A 17,703-nucleotide genomic window follows, 5' to 3' on the forward strand; every position below is an offset into this window, starting at 1 on the left:
TCCTGCAGTCAGTCTCACTACGATGATCAGCACTAGGAACATACCAGCGTTGGCCCCTCCTAGCTGACGCCAAGGAGAAGCGCACATGCTGAGAGCGCAGCTAACGCATCATTGAGCGCACACCATTATACAGCCACCCTAAATGTCTTTATTAACATTTTACATTTTACATTTTATTCATTTAGCAGAGAGTGGCCAGACGGAAGCCACTCCTTAGTAAAAGGCACATGACAGCCCGCTTGGAGTTTACCAAAAGGCACATAAAGACTCTCAGACCATGACAAACCAGATTCTCTGGTCTGATGAACATTAACCCATTATAAGAGGCACATGTCAACAGAAGCTGGTTACTGATAATAAAAATGGTGATATTATGATTGTAGTTTGGTACTGTACTAAGTAACCTAGCCTGTTTAACTTTGTAAAATTTGCCTGAAAAGTATTGAACAGCCGAATGTGCCAATTGCCAATATGCGTCTTCTGTTAGAATGTAGGACAGAGCTGTTCAATGTCGCTGGTTTTCATCCTCTCCTTCCAATAAAGGGACTAATTCAGACCTGGGACACCAGGTGATTGCAATTAACTACCAGGTAGAAGAAAAAAAAACATAAGTGTTTTGGCTCTCCAGGACCGGAATTTTAACGGACCTGATACTTTAGCTTTCGGAAAGTATTCAGACCCTTTGACTTTTTCCACATTTTGTTACGTTACAGCCTTATTCTAAAATGGATTAAATAAAAATAAAAACTCAGCAATCTACACACAATACCCCATAATGACAAAGCAAAAACAGGTCTTTATACATTTTTGGAAATGTATTAAAAATAAAAAACAGAAATACCTTATTTACATAAGTATTCAAACCCTTTGCTATGAGACTCAAAATTGAGCTCAGGTGCATCCTGTTTCCATTGGTCATCCTTGAGATGTTTCTACAACTTCATTGGAGTCCACCTGTGGTAAATTCAATTGATTGGACATGATTTGGAAAGGCACACACCTGTCTATATAAGGTTGAAGGAATTGTCCGTAGAGCTCAGAGACAGGATTGTGTCGAGGCACAGATCTGGGGAAGGGTACCAAAAAATGTCTGCAGCATTGAAGGTCCCCAAGAACACAGTGGCCTCCATCATTCTTAAATGGAAGAGGTTTGGAACCACCAAGACTCTTCCTAGAGCTGGCCGCCCGGCCAAACTGAGCAATCGGGGGAGAAGGGCCTTGGTCAGGGAGGTGACCAAGAACCCAATGCTCACTCTGACAGAGCTCTAGAGTTCCTCTGTGGAGATGGGAGAACCTTCCAGAAGGACAACCATCTCTGCAGCATGGAATGGAATGGGAGAAACTCCCCAAATACAAGCTTGTAGCGTCATACCCAAGAAGACTCGAGGCTGTAATCGCTGCCAAAGGTGCTTCAACAAAGTACTGAGTAAAGGGTCTGAATACTTATGTAAATGTTATATTTCCGTTTTGAATTTTTTATAAATTTGCAAAAATGTCTAAAAACCTGGTTTTACTGTTTCATTATGGGGTATTGTGTGCAGGTTGATAAGGGGAAAAAACGATTTAATCAATTTAAGAATAAGGCTGTAATGTAATAAAATGTGGAAAAAGTCAATGGATCTGAATAATTTCCAAAGAGGGCACGTGAAGAAAATCCCTATTGACAGCATTTGTTCCAGGAAATCCCTTTGAACATTAGATCTACCTTTCTAACATGAATCACTATCTCATTCCACCTCTCTCTCATTCCATCTCATCTCTCTCATACCCTAGGCCTAGGGTGTGACACCACATCCTCGTTCTGTGGCAGCCCATAGGTTCTCTCTCTATCATGCAATAACACAACATCACATCTGTTATTGGAGCATCCTGCTTTGGTATCCTCTTCAATCTGAGACCTTAATTCTGTAGAAGACCACCAAGGTAAAATTAGTTTTATATAGGATATTCAGGAGATATTCTGTTTTCTTTCGTCAATAGCTATTGAACCAAGCATGCCATGACTATGAAGATGAATATAATTTTACCTCAGTTAGAAGACCTACTGTAGATTTTGAAAAGAGAGCCGAGAACTGTGGGAATGGAGAACTGTAAGGTGGTTTGAGTTGACTGATACATCTATCTCCCTGAAATTAATAACCAGATAAATAAAAGTAAACCAAGGTAATACAAAGGCGTCAATGGTTGACTCATCCAATCAGAGAGTCAGTCATTGTGAGCACACCGACACACCATTTACAAATAACCATCCCTCAAATGTTTGCACATTACATATTTTTGTGACTCATGCCGCGTTCACATTATTTCGGAAACTTGGAAATATATGACTTGCTTACTCATTGTGGAAAGATCGCTACGTTTACACAGTCAGCCCAATTCTGCATTTTTTTTCCCCACTAATTGGTCTTTTGACCAATCACATCAGATCTTTTCAAATCAGCTCTTTTTCAGAGCTGATCTGATTGGTCAAAAGACCAGTTAGTGAAAAAATATCAGAATTGGGCTGCCTTTCTAACAGAGTTTTCCAATTGGGAAGTATCAGAATCAACTTATGTTCATTTTAACTAGGAGGTCCTGAGTTTCCGACGAGACATGAACACGGCATCGTTTGCAATGAGCAAGCTCATGTATTATTAAAAGGGCCCACAAGATCACGTCAATATACCTACATCGATTTGATGAAAATGAAATAAAAACAAGACGAATAGATATAAATGAATGAAAACAAGAAATATGAAAATAAATGAAAACAACAAGCATTAGTGCAAAATCAGATTAAGTTCTACCAATAAACGTTTGATAACAGTAGGACATTAGAATGAAGTCCATGGAGTCAAAGTAATATACAGCGTATTGCTGTGCATACAGCAATAGCTCTTTATTATTTAAAAGACATAAGGAGAAATTCTCAAACATGGAAACTATAAAAGCTTCTTTATACTTAAAAACATCTGAATATTTGTGGATTTAAGGCACAAGATAAATAAAGTACATGGAGAAGGCGAACCAGTTCAGGAGAGGATAGGAACTTGACTTCAGAGACCGTTTTCATTTGATGGCTTACACATACAACTAGTTAAAAAAAGGACAGAGGTGACAGAGGTTTGAGTACACAAATCATAACTAATACATTAGGTTACACGCCACTATGGCACAGTCTAAACGTGGTACAATCTAAAATGCTTTCCATTATGATGCATCATTAATGTGGTAACTAGATACAATACGGTCATACCCATAACGTAAACCAAAACAATTCCTTCATCCTTATCATGTGTTTTTTTGCAAGCGATTGCATTAAAGAGAAGCATTGAATAAGATATGCAAGCTGAAATGTGTTCGTAATACAAAAACATAATTAAGACTGGTATATTTATTGATAACAAACATGATACATATATTTCACCATCCATAATTGATCTGTCCTGATTTCAGAGTTGGAAAATCAATTATCATAAGCCACAATGATTTGAAGAAGGCTGGAATATTCCTGTGATGTTAACTAGAGCAAGTTCTGTTATTATTACTGTTCCTAAACACCATGCTGATGCTTAGAAAGACTTTCAAAATGCAGAAATGAATACTGTGCAAACATGCATACATATTTGGCTTAGTTAAAACCCCATATAGGCAATGAAATGAAACACTTGTGTCTTTGGTGGCCAAGTACTGTGCTAGGTGCACTATTTAACTTAGAGGAGAGACTGTCAACTTGTAGCATCATGCTCTGACATAGTTAATATTTTTAGACTGTAGAGTTTATATGTAGTTAGTTGAATTTAAAAAAATGAAATGGTAATTTTGACCAAGCGAAACCTCCCTCTACTAACACTATAATAACCTTCTCTTTAGTCTTCATTGTACATATTTACATATATGTTGTACATTCCCCACATAAAACAAGGCGGTTAAACTTGCTGTCAAAGCCGTAGCAAGAAAATCGATATTTTGTTACGGTCCTCAATCATTTCCTTTTAAATATGGAATAATTTTTTCATTCATTTTAACACCACATACTCCCTTTCTTACTATTGCACTGGATAGTTTCTAAGTGGGGAGCGCTAACAATGCAACTGATGTGTATAAATGAATATCAAAAGCTTTTTTACAATTGTCTTAAAAGCAACTGTATGGAAAAGCAGTTACGTTTGCTCAAGATCTGGGCTGTATGTATCATGTGTCTCAGAGTAGGAGTGCTGATCTATGATCATGTCCCCCCTGTCCATGTAATCTTATTGATTATGGATTCATGTCCATATTATCTTATCTATTGTGATCTAAAAGGCCAAACTGATCATAAATCAGCACTACTCTGAGATGCTTGACACATACGGGCTCTGGTGGCAATGATACATGGGTGAAGACTTGGTTAGGTCCTCCTCTACTTCTCATGGTGTAGTCTATAGCTGCTGAAGAGGTTTTTTCAGACCATCCTCACTCAACTCATACCTAGTGGCAAATACAGAGACGCATTGTTATAAAACAGGAATAACAAACATACATTTACATTGACTACGCTTCATTCTTTGTACCTCAAATGGTGTGATGAGAGCAAATAATGTCTCAATTTGTTTGAGAACAAGTAAACATGACGGTATTTTTTCAGTTATTTTCACTAACCATTGTGTCCATCCTTTTGCGATATCCTCGTAAGTCAGATCCACTAGAACCTGTCAGGATGACATGATATGAAGGACGTAGGGTGAGACTTGGACAGGTAAATAAGAAAGAGTGATTGCAACGTTTCCCTGTGAATCAGCAATAATGTATATTCACAGTTATGTCATCCAATAATGGACAAGGCATGCATGTATAAACATAGTGCTGTTGTAGCCCCATGTAGCTCAGTTGGTAGAGCATGGCGCTTGCAACGCCAGGGTTGTGGGTTCGATTCCCACGGGGGGCCAGTATGGGGAAAAAAAAAAAAATGTATGCACTCACTAACTGTAAGTCGCTCTGGATAAGAGCGTCTGCTAAATGACTAAAAATGTAAAATGTAAAAAGAGGACAGGTCCAGTCTCACCTTCCCAAGCAGCCCTTTGTGTTTGGAAAAAATATTTCCTCCGTTCTTTACTGCCACGTCCAGAGTCCGCCTGTGTAGCTCCACGATCGACACACTGAACTCAAATCTGACAACACGCAAACACAATTCAATTATACAATGATTACCAGTACACCACCAGTAGATCCACTGATGTCTGATGGTGAGACGAGTAAAGAGGAATGTTTAAACTTACATCTGGTCGAAGACAGGGTTCAGTGTCTTCTTGTGCGTGTGGGTTTTCCTCCTCCCAGACCTTCGCTTGTCAGGTAGAAGATAGAGCCGCACATACGGATCTGACAAGTGATCTGTGAACACAATCAGGTTTCTGTGGAGAGAGAGAGAGATATATAGAGAGAAAGAGACATGAAGACACAGAAATAGAGAGGGACAGAGAGAGAGAGACAGACAGATAACGTGGACTATCCAGAGATAGACTAGATCCATTCAAGGCGGCTACTGTAGCTCATCAGTCATCTCATTACATGTGCCCTCCTGGAGTCTGAAGTGTAAATCAATGTCCTATTGAGAACTGAGTAGTTTGACACAATTAAGTTAGCTGGATCACATCCTTTGAGTTAACAGAAAACAACTATCAAAACTAAAGCATTCATTGTGTGATCAAATAAAAAAGCTTGTACTGTACATTGAAAATAGAGTGGATACATCTGATACAACCGACACCTTGTCCAATACTTAGTGTATAGAATAACATGGGCATGCTACAGTTTTGGCTGCATCCCAAATGGCACCCTATTCCCTATACAGTGTAATAGGGTGCCATATGGGACACAGGCTAAATCTCCTGTCATGTCTCTTACCGGCAGGCGTGCACCACCACGATGAGCTTGTTCCTCTGAGAGCTGTGTCTGACAGTCAACTGTACCTCACCCAGGGGGAAATGACTGGCTGAGCCACTGTGGACAGAGACACACACATTAGTCTAATTGTTCTGATAACAAACAAGACTTCACATTAGGTCTGTAATATAATCTGCAAGTTAGTCAATATTTCTATATTTTATGCTTTGATTATGTCACAATGAGGTGTGTATGTGCGCATGCCTGCATGCGTGCATCAATGTGTTTTTGTGTGTGCTTGGTTTCATGCATGCTTACTTCTGCAGCTCTCTCAGCCTCTGCTGGAGCTCCTGTGTGGCGTAGGGGTTGGAGATGTCTGAGGCGATGCTGGGGGTTGACCCCCTGTGGGCCAGGTGTTTCTGAGAGCCAGAGATGGCCAGGTTGGAGGTGCTCCTGCCTGCGTCGGCCAGGCCGATGCCTACCGGGCCACCTGAGTAGGGCTCGCAATCCCCCCCTCTCCTGTGGAGCTCCTGGGTGGAGGCATCCACAGAGCTGGGGAGGTCTAAGACAGGGTTGGGGGGTTCGGAGACTGACGGTCTCTTCATGGGGATGGGGTTACTAGTGCTGGCCTTACGAACCTGCACCGAGGACGTTTGGTCAGATGCTATCAGCTTCTCCAGACACAGAACCTGCAGAAGTGGGACATTGAGGTTGGAGAGGCTTAAAAATAATCATATGAGACACATTGCTTGTCTTCATTGAATAATGTGTAGTACATACAGTACCAGTCAAAGGTTTGGACACACCTACTCATTCAAGGGTTTTTCTTTATTTTTACAATTGTAGAATAATAGTGAAGACATCAAAACTATAAAATAACACATATGGAATCATGTAGTAACCAAACAAGTGTTAAACAAATCAAAATATATTTTATATTTGAGATTCTTCAAATAGCCACCCGTTGCCTTGATGACAGTTTTGCACACTCTTGGCATTCTCTCAACCAGCTTCACCTGGAATGCTTTTCCAACAGTCTTGAAGGAGTTCCCACATATGCTGAGCACTTGTTGGCTGCTTTTCCTTCACCCTGCCGTACGACTCATCCCAAACCATCTCAATTGGGTTGAGGTCGGGGGATTGTGGAGGCCAGGTCATCTGATGCAGCACTCCATCACTCTCCTTCTTGGTAAAATAGCCCTTACACAGCCTGGAGGCGTGTTGGGTCATTGTCCTGTTGAAAAACAAATGATAGTCCCACTAAGCCCAAACCAGATGGGATGGCATATCGCTGCAGAATGCTGTGGTAGCCATGCTGGTTAATTCTAAATAAATCACAGACAGTGTCACCAGCAAAGCACCCCCACACCATAACACCTCCTCCTCCATGCTTTACGGTAGGAAAATCATCCATTCACCCACACCGCATCTCACAAAGACACGGCGGTTGGAACCAAAAATCTCCAATTTGGACTCCAGACCAAAGGACACATTTCCACCGGTCTAATGTCCATTGCTCGTGTTTCTTGGCACAAGCAAGTCTCTTCTTCTTATTGGTGTCCTTTAGTAGTGGTTTCTTTGCAGCAATTAGACCATGAAGGCCTGATTCACACAGTCCTCTCTGAACAGTTGATGTTGAGATGTGTCTGTTACTTGAACTCTGTGAAGCATTTATTTGGGCTGCAATTTCTGTGGCTGGTAACTAATTAACTTATCCTCTGCAGCAGAGGTAACTCTGGGTCTTCCATTCCTGTGGCGGTCCTCATGAGAGCCAGTTTCATCATAGCGCTTGATGGTTTTTGCAACTGCACTTGAAGAAACTTTCAAAGTTCTTGAAATGTTCCGTATTGACTGATCTTCATGTCTTAAAGTAATGATGGACTGTTGTTTCTCTTTGCTTATTTGAGCTGTTCTTGCTATATTATGGACTTGGTGTTTTACCAAATAGGGCTATCTTCTGTTTACCCCCCTACCTTGTCACAACACAACTGATTGGCTCAAACACATTTAGAAGGAAATACATTCCACAAATTAACTTTTAAGAAGGCAAACCTGTTAATTTAAATGCATTACAGGTGACTACCTCATGAAGCTGGTTGAGAGAATGCCAGTGCAAAGCTGTCATCAAGGCAAAGGGTGGCTATTTGAAGAATCTCAAATATAAAATATATTTTGATTTGTTTAACACTTGTTTGGTTACTACATGATTCCATATGTGTTATTTCATAGTTTTGATGTATTCACTATTATTCTACAATGTTAAAAATAAAGAAAACCCCTTGAATGAGTTGGTGTCCAAACTTTTGACTGGTAGTGTATATATCTTTTTAAAAGCAAAAATGCGAAATGATTGCAGTCAGGCTAAACATTGAACATTTAGCAGGGAGAGTAATAAGGTGAATATGACTCCGTCCCAAATGGCACCCTATTCCCTGCATGGGTCCTGGTCAAAAGAAGTGCACTATATAGGGAATAGGGTGCCAATTTGGGACACAGTCAACGTAAAAGAGTCCTATTCAGACCCTCATGGACCCTTACCCTCAGTGCAATCTTTATCTTGAGGGTGCAGCTGGGCCCAGAGTTCTTGAGCGGGAAGTGCTGGTTTAGTGTCATGTCCTCAGCCTCTAGGAGACGGACCAGGGGCAGGTTCAGAGTCCCCAGGGAACACTCATGTTTCTCATCCTTCACCTGAGGAGAGAAAAGGGGACACATCATCACACAGCCACAGCACAAATCAAACGCAACAACAAACTTTACAGCAAAACAATCAAATGAGGCAAGCTAGAGGCAAAGATGTCATAAAACAGTAAAATCGTTGATGAAAAGCCAAGCTAAACATGTGGGGTTTTAAGCGTGATTTAAAACAGCAGACAAAATCAACTCAATCCCACATCATAGCCACAGAGATCAAATCAGACACAAAAGCCAGACTAAATGGCTGACATTTTGAGGTCACTCAGGAGGGAAAGCATGCTTCTGTACCTCGACCTCCAGCTCTTGGCATTTGGGGTTGTGGATAAGGAAAGTAAACACCTCTTCCCAAACAGGCTCGTTGGTCTTATACCTTGTCTGGTTAGGGAAGGAGGATCATGTTAGAGACAGTATAACAACTAGAAATATTATATTCACGTTGCACTGGAAATACCTCTGTATTTTATGTGGTTAATGTAACCAGTTGTGGAAAAAGTACCCAATTGTCATACTTGAGAAAAAGTAAAGATACCTTAATAGAAAATGACTCAAGTAAAAGTGAAAGTCACCCAGTAAAATACTACTTGAGTAAAAGTCTAAAAGTATTTTGTTTTAAATATACTTAAGTATCAAAAGTAAATGTAATTGCAAAAATATACTTAAGTATCAAAAGTAAATCATTTTAAATTCCTTATATTAAGCAAACCAGAAGGCAGCATTTTGTTGTTTTTAAAATCTATGGATAGCCAGAGGCACACTCCAACACTGACATAATTTACAAACGAAGCATGTGTGTTTAGTGCATGAATTTGACAAGTTTCCTGTCAAAATGTAACGAGTACTTTTGGGTGTCAGGGAAAATGTATGGAGTAAAAAGTACATTATTTTCTTTAGGAATGTAGTAAAGTAAAAGTAAAAGTTGTCAAAAATATAAATAGTAAAGTACAGATGCCCCCCAAAAATACTTAAGTAGTGCTTTAAAGTATTTTTACTTAAGTACTTTACACCACTGAATGTAACATACAAATCTAGGGTCTAGAAAATGTGTTATTTTGGTCTTGAGCTTACCTTACTCTCATAGGTTTTGTGGCCGACTGTGAATTGTACAAAGGGACTCGGGACGCTGCTCACTTTCTTACCAGACTGTGAAACAACAAGAAAAGGTATAAAACACATAACCTCTAGCCCTGTGAGATGTTAACTTCATTAGGTACTACTGTATCACCCTAGCCTCATCAAGTTCAGTATTTAAATGTTTAAATATCTAATCACTTAAAAATAGTTTTTGTTTTGTTGATGAAATGCAGAAGAGGAGTGTCCGGCAGCATGGTAAAAAAAACTGCAGTACATATTCTGCTGGTCTATCACACGTGCAATGATGTCAGAGCGAAAAACAACAACAACAGTGTTCGTTGTTTGCAGTTCTTCTTTGTTGTTGTAATATCCCAAAACTGACGTGGCAGTTTCACCAATTAAGAATTGTAGCTAAAATAACTTATTTCATTATGTAGAATGGGTATATTCTCAACAATATAATTCAAATCATTTTTTTTACATCAGCAGATGCTCTATATTTCTGAAATATATTTGTGAAATAAAGATTCTGTTAAAAGTGATTTATGTAAAACTAATCATGTGGACTGATCCCTCATTGGCTAAATATGGCAGCATAAAGACTTGAGATCAGGAAGTAGGTATTGAAGTTACATAAATGTCTATAGAAGAACCCCATAACACCAGGAAATAGAGTTGAATTTGGAAGAGAGAGGAAATACTTATATAAAGATAGATTTTCTTGGTGCATTAATTATCTCATACAACACATTTGTTATGTACATCAGAATATGGTGCTTGGAATGCAGTTTTAGTCCACAAACACAATTAGTAGAGTTTGGGGTTTGTTAATAATTAATTACACAAAACAAGGAACCCAAATCAACTTGCAAGGCATTTTGAATGCTCCAGCAGCAGTCCTGTAGCAATACATGGGTGGGGAACAACTTGTAAGCAATATTACTCACTGGGATCTAATCAATCGATACAGTTGACGCTAGTCTAGTAAACTTAATTGCTTTCCACTTTCACAAATTGCCTACTACTCAACACATTTGTATTCAGGAAACGAGTACATGATAAACTGATCAATACTAAATCCACTTCCTAATAGAAAAAGCACGGTACTGTATGTGGTTCCCCTACTACAGTGTAACTCTGGCCAACTGCAGTGTGTATCTCTAGGCCCTGTTCAAATACCTTAAATGCATCCTTAATCACTGATCTATAAGTGAGTGCACAGATGAAAACATAGCTTCCACCCCATTGCTTTCACCAGTCTTACTGTATTACAGGAAGGGTGTTTTAAAAAAAGTATTTAACAGGGCCTTTAGTCTTCCTCAGTCTGTCTGTCTGTCTGTCTGTCTGTCTGGATGGCTCTGCATGCTCGGATGTTACATTACCTTGATGGCCTTACTGACTGAGGCCTTCTTCAAACCGTCATGGTTGAATTCTAAAGGATTGCGCTTTTTCCCCCAGGGCAGGAGAGAATGAACACACCAGGTTGGTTATTAGCACAGGGCATGCAAGGAGGAGGAGGAGCAGGAGGAAGAGGAGGAGGTTAAATCATGGATGGAGCGACGATGACGACCACACACCAGACGACCCCAAAACCAGGATGCCAGGTAGAGACAGACAGAGACAAAAACAACATGATGAGCACAAGGTTAATTAATGAAGGTTCCCCCAATGAATCATGAAGTGTATTGACAACGACATACCCAGGAAAAACACAATGGGAGATAAAGAGGCGCATTCATTATGGAGAAAACAGAAGAACCATTCCAACCCTGACAAGGCAGTCCAGTAACAGGAGTGAGATGGTGTTTGTGAATAGAAAGTAATAATTGGGGTAAGGTTCCAGTAACTTTCCCAAAATTCCTAGGTTTTCTAAAAATCCCAGTTGGAGGATTCCCAGAATCAGGACGGAATCTGTGAAACCTCCAACCAATAATGGGGATATTCATGTTGTAGTTGTTATGTACATCTATGACATTCCAGATACTTTATTATCTCTTTATAAGTAAATGGAGTAGAGTCATTATTTTAATGAGTACTTTCGTGAGTACTCATTATTTTAATGAGTACTTTCGTACAACACATACAACATCATTTCTAGCAACAAATACATCTACAGTTAAATGAATACAGTTCATCCACAGAGTGAAGCAGTTCGTTCAGGACGTAGTATATCCTTGCATTCTGTATCACATTAGCTATTCATTCGCTGTTGTTAAAAATGACATTTTTGTTGTCAGCTACACATCTTTGGAGAATTGTTAACATATCTTGACAGGTCATGTCACTGCCCCCTTCCCAAATGGCACCCTATTCCCTATATATAGAATAGGGTGCCATTTGGGACGCAGACCATGCCTTGCTAAGTCATGCCATTGCTTTTGGACTGAGTAGTGTGGGAGACATGTGTAACAGGATATTGGAGTTGGGAGATGCTCTGAGATGACTAGTTATGTCTGGAATTTGAGACAAGGCGAGGCAGGGTGAGTGTCCTTAGGACGCCCGTGTTACAGGTAAGAGAGCATTTGTTGCTGGGGCAACAACCCATTAACAGGCGGGTAATGGCTGGATAAGCGGGTTGGAGGGAAAGCAATCTACAGACAGGCCTCCTAACATGCCTCTGGCTCTTTTGCACCAATATCTTTCTCAAGACCTGGCCTCATAGTTATGACTGACAGCCTCACTGTTAAATCACTGTATGTTTTATGCAACATTTTAAGAACATACGTGCATAAGTCAATCATACGACAGTCAACATGCTTATTGGAGTTTCTTTCTCATTTCAATCGTCAAAATTGCAAACAAAAAAACTATAACTAGGATGCAAAATACCAGAGGACTCACAAATAAGGTCCTATAGAGAGAGGCCGTATTCTCACAAAAGACTAGGCCCGAAGCTCTCCGCTCTTTTAAGTGGCCAGAACCCAAGTTCCCCTCGAACACACTCTTCAGAGGAGGGAAATGGAGAGAAGAAAGCAAAGAAGAAGAAGAGGCTGAAAAGAGACATGTGAAGCAGGGTTTGCCTACGCTATGCATTTATGCAAATAGAGTCAAAACAGATGTTATTTCACAGGTGATATAGAACAGTATATCAACTTCAGCTACAATAATGTATCCCTTTGGCAGACTATTAGTGTGAGGGAATAAATATTAACATTATCACGAGGAGAGGAGAGGAGGGAGGAGAAGGGAAGGAGTTCAAGCAAGAGAACAATCAGAGGAAGAGGAGGAAGAGGAGGCAGGTGAGAGAAGCTGGGGTGAACTGGGAGGCTCATACTGTCTGATGACTAGTAGACTGGCACAATAATACCTTATGTTTTATGGCCTTTGAGGAAACTTGACATTACCATCTCCTAACTAACAAATGAAAGAAGTTGTGCTTAGTTAAGGCAATGTAGTGCGTTTCCCCATCCAAGTTATAGTTTAAATGGGGCCAATGATTGATGTTTAACCTCTGCTACACATTAGACCCTGCAGAACGGATTATCAACCTTAAGTATATAGTAGCTCTTGTGGTTCTTCCTATTCTTCCAGTGAGTTTACCACAGGTGGAGTGACTTACTGGGAGGTTCCTTGCTGAGTCCAGGTAGACCACCAGCAGTGCAGATGACAGGCCGTCGTTAGCCTGGCCTTTATCAGCCTTAATACTGGTCAGCACCTAGGAGAGACAGCGGAAGAGGACCAGACCATAATCAATAGTTACAGTTAGTTAATCAATTCAAACAACTTTATTTGTCCACTTAGTACAATGCTATTAGGGTTATAGCGGTGCTTCAAACAGGTACAGAGGCAGTAAATAGGCAAGACCATGAGAGACAATGAATTATGCACTTTAGCCAATACTGTAGGAGTTGCAATTTGTACTGTTGGTCAAACATTGAATGATGTGAGTTATCTATTATTGGCTTCAGTGCTGATATAATGGACTGCAGAAATGCAGTTTGTGTCCCAAATGACACCCTATTTCCCTATTTAGCGCATTACTTTTGACTAGAGCCCTATAGGCCCTGGTCAAAAGTAATGCGCTAAATAGGGAATAGGGTGTCATTTGGGACGTGTCCACAGCATTAGGTGTTACAGGGATCTATGAGTGTACTAATGGAACAAATGTTAAATAAGCACCACAGCACTAGTTCAAACAGGGTGAGCACTCCGTCTTGGATTATCCAAAATATCCCTTTAATCTGCATGTTTAATTTACTAATTAATATGTAGACTTATTAATGTTGAGTGTCTTAATGCTGAAGGACTGAAAAGTTAATTAACATACAGACTGATCTAAAGTAGCACTCAGAAAGACTAGGCTTGTGTCCTAATTGGCACCCTACTCTCTATATAGTGCACTACTTTTGACCTGATCAAAAGTATTGCACTACATCGGCAATAGGGTGCCATTTTGGATGCAGTGTAGAGAAAGGCGGTACCTGATCCAGCTTTTCAGGAGTGGGGAGCAGAGACAGCCACTCTAGTTTTAAATGCAGCTTTCCGGTGTTCACCTCCTCCATGACAAACCACTGGAATGGAACACAGTGTGCCGGATGATCACATATACTGTATTTACAATTGAGTGTTTTTATTTAGAAAAAAAAAACAAAAAAAAACACTTTACCTCATCAACTTTCTGTTCCTTCTGAAGTTCAGCCACATCTATCAGTAAACTGTAGGGAAATATACACATACTGTACTGTGAGTTAATTGGAGAGAGTGGCTAACACATGATAACTTTATGTGCTACAGCAGAGGTCATGCTTGATGTTCAAGTGATGTTGATGGCTGAGGAAGGACCCCAAAGGATTGGGATCTATCATTAACCTTCCTAGGAAATCATCCTGGTCTGTGTCCTCATCAAACAGCTCTATCTCCAGGTTCTGTGGTCCTGACTGCTCATACACCATAGCCTGAGGGTCACATTTACACATACAGTTTTACAGACCTTCTGCGTGGCATACAGGACAACATATTGGTAATGTACTGTAATAATGTATCTAATGTCAGAGAACCCACCAACTCCAACATTGTAAAATAGTCCCATTCAGTTTCTTCAATAAGACATTCCCTCTCATACTGTCAAAGATCTAATCATGATTTTTTCAGACAGAACAATCATCCTAAGAACACTTCTCGAACCTCCTTGTGGACACTTTAAAATGTTTTCTCTACCTCATAGACTTCGTTCCACTTGGGATGGATGTTCTCCTTGACCACCTTGCTCTGGAACAGCTGGTTGCCGATGTGAAGGACACCGTATGGGTCTGACTTGCCCTTGATCAGACCCCCCAGGAACTTATCCTTCCCTAACAGGTCCTGGGCCTCCAGGAAGTGAATCCTCAGGACACCCTAGAGGAGAGAGAGACAAAACACTAAGTTCATAATACTGTATATCATAGTGATTTAATGTATTACATTAACAACATTGGAATTCAATAATGCCATAAGGGATGGGTTGCATTTGAACATAACAAAACAACAGCAAAAAATGTTTTGATTCATTTAGTGGAATATGTGTCTTGCTTTCAGTGATTGGGAATCCTCCCTACCTTAGGTATTGGGAAGCGTAGCTGAGCCAGCTGAGCCTCTCCCACCAGAGGAATGGTGATGCGGTTGGGCAGGACCAGGTAGCTGTAGATGATGTCCTGGATCAGGTTATCACACAAGCCACTAACAGGGGACACAGACAGGGATACACGTTATAAGACACACAGTCCAGGGGACACACAGAGACACTGATAGAAAACGTACATCTTCCATTCAGGTTGCTGCTACCGCCATCCTGTTACAACCAACATTCTGCATTTGAAATGGCTCTCTATTCCCTACATGGGTCGTTCTACAGAAGTGGTGTAAATTGGGGGTTGGAAAGAAATTCCCATTTGTATCCCATTTCTCCCAAACTTTCAGCACACGTCTTCCAACATACACTATATATACAAAAGTATGTGGACACCCCTTCAAGTTAGTGGATTCTGCTATTTCAGCCACACCCGTTGCTGACAAGTGTATAAAATCAAGCACACAGCCATGCAATCTCCATAGACAAACATTGGCAGTAGAGTGGCCTTACTGAAGCGTTCATTGACTTTCAACGTGGCACCATCATAGGATGCCACCTTTCCAACAAGTCAGTTTGTCAAATTCCTGCCCTGCTAGAGCTGCTCTGGTCAACTGTAAGCGCTGTTATTGTGAAGTGTAAAACGTTTAGGAGCAACAACGGCTCAGCCGCGAAGTGGAAAGCCACACAAGCTCACAGAACGGGAGTGCTGAAGCGCGTACTACTGAGTTCCAAACTGCCTCTGGAAGCAACATCAGCACAAGAACGGTTCGTCAGGAGCTTCATGAAATGGGTTTCCATGGCTGAGCAGCCGCACACAAGCCTAAGATCACCATGCGCAATGCCAAGCGCCGGCTGGAGTGGTGTAAAGCTCACCGCCAATGGACACTGGAGAAGTGGAAACGCATTCTCTGGAGTGATGAATCACGCTTCACCATCTGGCAGTACGACAAACTAATTTGGGATTGGTGGATGCCAGGAGAACGTTACCTGCCCGAATGAATAGTGCCAACTGTAAAGATTGGTGGAGGAGGAATAGGGGTCTGGGGCTGTTTTTCATGGTTCAGGCTCCTTAGTTCCAGTGAAGGGAAATCTTAACGCTACAGCATACAATGACATTCTAGACGATTCTGTGCTTCCAACTTTGTGGCAAAAGTTTGGGGAAGGCCCTTTACTGTTTCAGCATGACAATGCCCCCGTGCACAAAGCGAGGTCCAGACAGAAATGGTTTGTCGAGATCGGTGTGGAAGAACTTGACTGGCCTGCACAGAGCTCTGAGCTCAACCCCATCAAACACCTTTGGGATGAATTGGAACGGCGACTGCGATCCAGGCCTAATCGCCCAACATCAGTGTCCGACTAATGCTCTTGTGGCTGAATGGAAGCAAGTCCCTGCAGCAATGTTCCAACATCTAGTGGAAAGCATTCCCAGAAGAGTGGAGACTATTATAGCAGCAAATGGGGGACCAACTCCATATGAATGCCCATGACTTTGGAATAAGATGTTCGATGAGCATGTGTCCTGTCCACACACTTTTGGTCATGTAGTGTCTGTCAGGTAGACATACAGTACATACTACTCACACACTTAAGTTTGTATTGCATATTTGATATATTTACCTGAATTCGTTACCACCCCACTAAATGTAACTATTTAAATGTTTTGAAAAAGTTGCAATAAAGGGAGAACAATGCATATTTTCATTAACCTTCTATTATAGTCCTTCAGTAGCCTTCAACTGCTCTTAAACACTAGTAAAACTAAATGCATGCTTTTCAATCGAACGCTGCTAGCACCCGCCCACCCGACTAGAATCACCACTCTCGACGGGTCTGACCTAGAGTATGTGGACAACTACAAATATCTAGGTGTCTGGTTAGACTGTAAACTCAACTTCCAGACTCACATAAAGAATCTCCAATCCAAAGTTAAATCTAGAATCGGCTTCCTATTTCGCAACAAAGCCTCCTTCACTCATGCTGCCAAACATGCCCTCGTAAAACTGACTATCCTACCGATCCTTGACTTCGGCGATGTCATTTACAAAATAGCCTCCAACACTCTACTCAGCAAATTGGATGTAGTCTATCACAGTGCCATCCGTTTTGTCTCCAAAGCCCCATACACTACCCACCACTGTGACCTGTACGCTCTTGTTGGCTGGTCCTCACTACATGTCCGTTGTCAAACCCACTGGCTCCAGGCCATCTATAAATCACTGCTAGGCAAATCCCCGCCTTATCTTAGCTCATTGGTCACCATAGCAGCACCCACCCCTAGTCTGCGCTCCAGCAGGTATATCTCACTGGTCATTCCCAAAGCCAACACCTCCTTTGGCCGCCATTCCTTCCAGTTCTCTGCTGCCAATGACTGGAACGAATTGCAAAAATCTCTGAAGCTGGAGACTCTTATCTCCCTCAATAACTTTACGCATCAGTTGTCAGAGCACCTTACCGATCACTGCACCTGTACACAGCCCATCTGAAATTAGCCCACCCAACTACCTCATCCCTATATTGTTATTTATTTTGCTCTTTTGCACCCCAGTATC

At 41.1% G+C, this 17,703-nt stretch overlaps 1 protein-coding gene across 2 annotated transcripts in view; it reads right to left on the reverse strand.

Annotated features, from left to right (window-relative positions):
* Positions 1–2,839: 2,839 nt before the first annotated feature.
* Positions 2,840–17,703, reverse strand: part of LOC311146188 (extended synaptotagmin-2-B-like) — a 56,814-nt gene continuing 41,950 nt past the window's right edge. Inside the window, exons 9-24 of one of the 2 annotated variants that reach the window (XM_084182684.1) lie at positions 15,141–15,261; positions 14,764–14,940; positions 14,416–14,501; positions 14,213–14,261; positions 14,028–14,117; positions 13,166–13,261; positions 10,989–11,051; positions 9,601–9,675; positions 8,824–8,910; positions 8,380–8,529; positions 6,160–6,530; positions 5,863–5,958; positions 5,238–5,369; positions 5,024–5,129; positions 4,621–4,670; positions 2,840–4,449 (exon numbers count right to left, since the gene is read on the reverse strand). In XM_084182684.1, coding sequence (XP_084038810.1) covers positions 4,401–4,449; positions 4,621–4,670; positions 5,024–5,129; positions 5,238–5,369; positions 5,863–5,958; positions 6,160–6,530; positions 8,380–8,529; positions 8,824–8,910; positions 9,601–9,675; positions 10,989–11,051; positions 13,166–13,261; positions 14,028–14,117; positions 14,213–14,261; positions 14,416–14,501; positions 14,764–14,940; positions 15,141–15,261 — 1,798 coding nt within the window. In that variant the 3' untranslated portion in view covers positions 2,840–4,400. The remainder of the gene's footprint in view (positions 4,450–4,620; positions 4,671–5,023; positions 5,130–5,237; positions 5,370–5,862; positions 5,959–6,159; positions 6,531–8,379; positions 8,530–8,823; positions 8,911–9,600; positions 9,676–10,988; positions 11,052–13,165; positions 13,262–14,027; positions 14,118–14,212; positions 14,262–14,415; positions 14,502–14,763; positions 14,941–15,140; positions 15,262–17,703) is intronic. The other variant, XM_084182685.1, reaches the window with a different exon arrangement.

Source organism: Coregonus lavaretus (genome assembly GCF_964263955.1).
Source record: "Coregonus lavaretus genome assembly, chromosome: 19".
Taxonomy (NCBI): Eukaryota; Metazoa; Chordata; class Actinopteri; order Salmoniformes; family Salmonidae; genus Coregonus; species Coregonus lavaretus.